The sequence below is a fragment of the Nematolebias whitei genome, chromosome 16 (assembly GCF_014905685.2).
Source record: "Nematolebias whitei isolate Nwh7 chromosome 16, NemWhi1, whole genome shotgun sequence".
NCBI classification, from domain to species: Eukaryota; Metazoa; Chordata; class Actinopteri; order Cyprinodontiformes; family Rivulidae; genus Nematolebias; species Nematolebias whitei.
This window is the reverse complement of record NC_056513.1, coordinates 13,055,094-13,059,121: the sequence shown is the minus strand read 5'-3', so window position 1 is coordinate 13,059,121 and position 4,028 is coordinate 13,055,094. Positions and strand designations below refer to the sequence as shown.

The 4,028-nt window shown below is 36.3% G+C and overlaps 1 protein-coding gene across 1 annotated transcript in view; it reads left to right on the top strand.

The window, feature by feature from the left end:
• Nucleotides 1–4,028, top strand: part of pld5 (phospholipase D family, member 5) — a 23,961-nt gene continuing 19,933 nt past the window's right edge. Inside the window, exon 1 of the mRNA XM_037690264.1 lies at nt 1–162. Coding sequence (XP_037546192.1) covers nt 1–162 — 162 coding nt within the window. The remainder of the gene's footprint in view (nt 163–4,028) is intronic.

Here is a 4,028-nt window from a genome sequence, read left to right as displayed (position 1 = left end):
ATGGAGCTGTCAGGTGATCCACGGATGGAGGGACAGGATGAAGCTGCCCCAGCTCTACTGGCCTGTGTGTCCCAAGTGAAAAGCAGCAGCTTCAGTTCTGTCCAGCAGCAGGGCTACTCCGCCACCCTCCTCCTGCGACGCAAAGACAAAAAACTGGAGCAGGTGAGCTAAACGTCACGTAGACCTTCAGAAGTCTGTTTGTGCTCCTCAAAAGAAGTTGCAATTTGATAATTGTTTTCATTCAGCAAATAAAAACTAAGAAGAGTGAGCACAAATCCTGATATGTGCACGGAGCTTTGCAAGGGTGCTCATTTAGAAGATAAAGAATCAGGCCTTCAGCCACAGTGGTCCAGAAGAAGCCATTAGTTTCTTTCACAATGCATGATGAAAGAACTGCTCCTACATGCAGCAGAGCTCTGCTGCCTCTAATGAGAATTGATTTTCACTTTCTTTACTGACGCCACAGCCATGTAACATGCACAAATGGCAAAAATGTTTAATACATCATCCAGAGATTAAAAGTTTGTCAGGTTAAGCAGGTTACAAAAGGTTATCCTGTACGACATCAAAATGTGCAGTTTGAAAGCATTTACGCCTGTAGTTTTATGATTTATTGATATACAGTCCTGAAATGAGGGTCTGCGCTCAGTGTAAACAAAGCACTTGGCTGAATCCACCAGAAATCCTGTAGAATATTTATTTACATGACTGATCTATGATAGTTTCATGTCTTTTTTGTCACTTTGGCTGTTTTCATAGATAAACAAATGCATTTGGCAACACGTCAGAAATTTGGCGTGCAAATTTTCACTTTAAGGACACTAAACAAACAGTAGGTTTGGAAAAAAAGTGCCGATTTGTTTTACTATTTCATGATTTTTTTTTTTTCTTTTTTAATCTTTAACGAACAGTTATTTTGGCACTCAAATGTTTATTTCTTGTTGAAAAACAAGTTGGAATATCTACACATTAAATAATTTACAGCTCTTTTTTTTGCTTAATAGCTTTATAATTGTTGGATAATTCACAGTCTCTATAATAAAACAAGTCTCTCTTGTAAATGAGTCCTCGAGGCTCAATGAGACTAACCTGCACAAATAAAGGTTGAATAAATGAACAGTGTGTATTGTAGGCAGTGGAAGTGTTGACAAGCATCTTCCTTGGTTTCTGATAATCATATTTAACTGAAGCAGGATTTTTCTGTTGATGTTATCAGCGCTGTGTGTGAGTGACGACAGAGAAACTACAAGGAAGCAACTAATCAGCATTACAGACTCACTGGATAACTTACAAGAGCTTAAACAACAAGCTGAAGGTTCTTCTTGTTGATGAAGGTGAAGTAGCAAAAGTGTTTTTGTTACTTTGTCTGTAGCGTTAGAAAAATATCTCATGAACCAGCAGACAGATTTGAAGAAATTACTTAGAATAAATTCATGTATGGGCATCTACAATTTATTTAACTTTTGGAGTCACCCTAATTTAAGATGGCCACCATAGCTAACTGTCATTAGTAAACATAAGTATGGCAATATTTACAGATATTGAGTGCAAATTTGGTGTGGCAGTAGATGAAAGTCATTACTATTTTCAAAGTACTACAAATTATTTAATATTTTTGCCTGAAACTTTTATATTTGATTTGTTGTTTGAAAAAATAATGAAAGGAATGAACTTTCTGCGTAGGGTGGTCGGTCTCAGCCTTGGAAATACAGATGGCAACTCTGCATTAACCATCGTAATGGATAGCTTTACTCTGTTATTATCCCACATCTGCGTCGCTGTGCGCTCTGCCTTGTCTGGTTTTCCCACTGACCCACGTTTCATGCAGCGTACCATTAAACCCGTCCACTCCCATCTGATTAGGCAAAATAAAATGCTTAATCCAATACAAAACAAAACTGAACAAGACTGACACTTAGCACAACTCAAAGAGTAGGTTGTGAATCTGCCATGTGGCACCATGTGCAGCACTCCTCAAACAAACTTATGTGACCTTCAAGGAACATAGTAAAAATGACAAATGTCTGTTTCAGCATAAACTAGATTTTTTTTTTTTTTTTTTTACCAAATATGGACTGGTTTTAAAATGATACATTTTTAAATGACAAAAGAATTTTTATCTTTCATATTTTTTCCACTTTTATTATTTAAACATTGTTTTGAAACTTAAATGATATTGCTATAAAATTAGTTTAATACTTAGTTTGTACTATATAGCACAGTTCAAGCTGGGCTACAAATGTAAAATAATACGGTGTATTAAATAGCAGCCCGAACATGAGTCTGTAGTGAGTAAATGGGTATGAATGAATACATAGCAGTAGATAGATAAGCGGTAGAAGATGGAGAAAAATATAAAATTTATCAAGGAGAGAAAAGAAAATGTTTTCATAAGTAAAACTCCTCAAATATTTAACCATTTGCTTTTGTGCAAAGTCCAAATCCTTGCAGAAAGTAATTATATATTTTATTAGTTATTCTGTAATAAGTTGTTAATTTGTTGTTCAAAGAACTAGAAGAGTTTGCGATTCAATTATGTTTAAATTATTATTGTTATTCAAATAAATATGTCACTTTTCTTAACCACACTTCTATGGACTGACTGAACACCAATGAGTGAATCGAAATAGTGTATCTATTTTAAAACCATGTTATATTTATAAGGAAACACATCAAAGAAAAAAAATTGTCAATGGTTTCCCTCAAGTTGGACTTCTCTAAATGTCATTTTGGTGACTGTAAAGCAGCGTGAAGTGTCACCTGTCAAAAGGACAACTTGTCAAAATGTCAACAGTGCAAACATGGGAAAAATCATCACTTGTGAATATTTTGTGAATCTATTATCATTCTTACATAAAATGTGTTAAATATTCAAAAGTCTCAGATTTCGCCATGAAGATTTTCCTGTGTGAGCAATCCTATTGTGTTAGGACTTACTTTTTGTGTGTAAATTCTGACTTCACTTTGTTATGTGACTCTTACTTGTAATTATTCCCTTGTGTCAGCGGATGATGCTGAACATTGTGAGATAATGAAGGAGTCAGGAGGACACAGGAAAGAAAATAAAGGAGTTCGCTGTGACCTGTGAATCCTCCTGCAGACCCGACTGCATTAAAAGTGTGTAGATCAAGGAAATGTTCCTGATCTGTAACCCAAAGAAAACTGACTCGCTGCCAGTTTATTCATTAGTATTCAAAGTTGCCACAATGCAGTCACTGCAGTTTGCAAGTTGTTGGCGTCAACAATTTTGTGGCATGACCACCGCAGATCGGTGGCTGGAGATCGTTCAGCTGCTACAAAAAGGGGGGAAATACAGCAATGTCTAGACACGGTGGAGTGAACAGATCAGTTAGACATTTCAACAGGTTGATGACTAGTTAAAATGAAGTAAAACAAGTTTTTGTCTGTTTCCAAGTAATGTTCGGACACTGCAATGGGACAAAATGTAAAATTCTGAGAGGATTGTGAAGCACGGTCATGGAAGTGAGTCCTCGTGACTCTATGAGACTAACCTGTATAAATAAAGGTTGAATGAAAATTCACTGCCTGGATGTTAAGAACTCATTTTTTCCCCCTCTTCTAAATTATTTGTGGTTACATATAACATCACATATTGATTTACAACGCCAACTTAGATGATACTTTTTTCATGAAGTCTATGTCATCCACAGTCTGACTGACATGATGCCCATGTCTGACCATTGAACCTTGCACCCTCAGCACTTATTCTGACTATGACGCTATAAAAACTCTGATGTCCGGTCCACATGCCTCTGGTGCGAAGGTTGAACATCTCAACGTCCTTCACACAGGAGGAGACATTGAATGGAAAGAGCTGCAGCCATCATTCATACAGAAATAAACCGTGACAGTAAGTCATCCTGAGCAATAACTGTCAACCTGTGAGAGGAGTCCAAGTGTCCCGCAGTTCTTTTTATATTTTACACTGTCAATAAATACATCAATAAAAAGTTAGATAAATATCTATCTATCTATCTATCTATCTATCTATCTATCTATCTATCTAT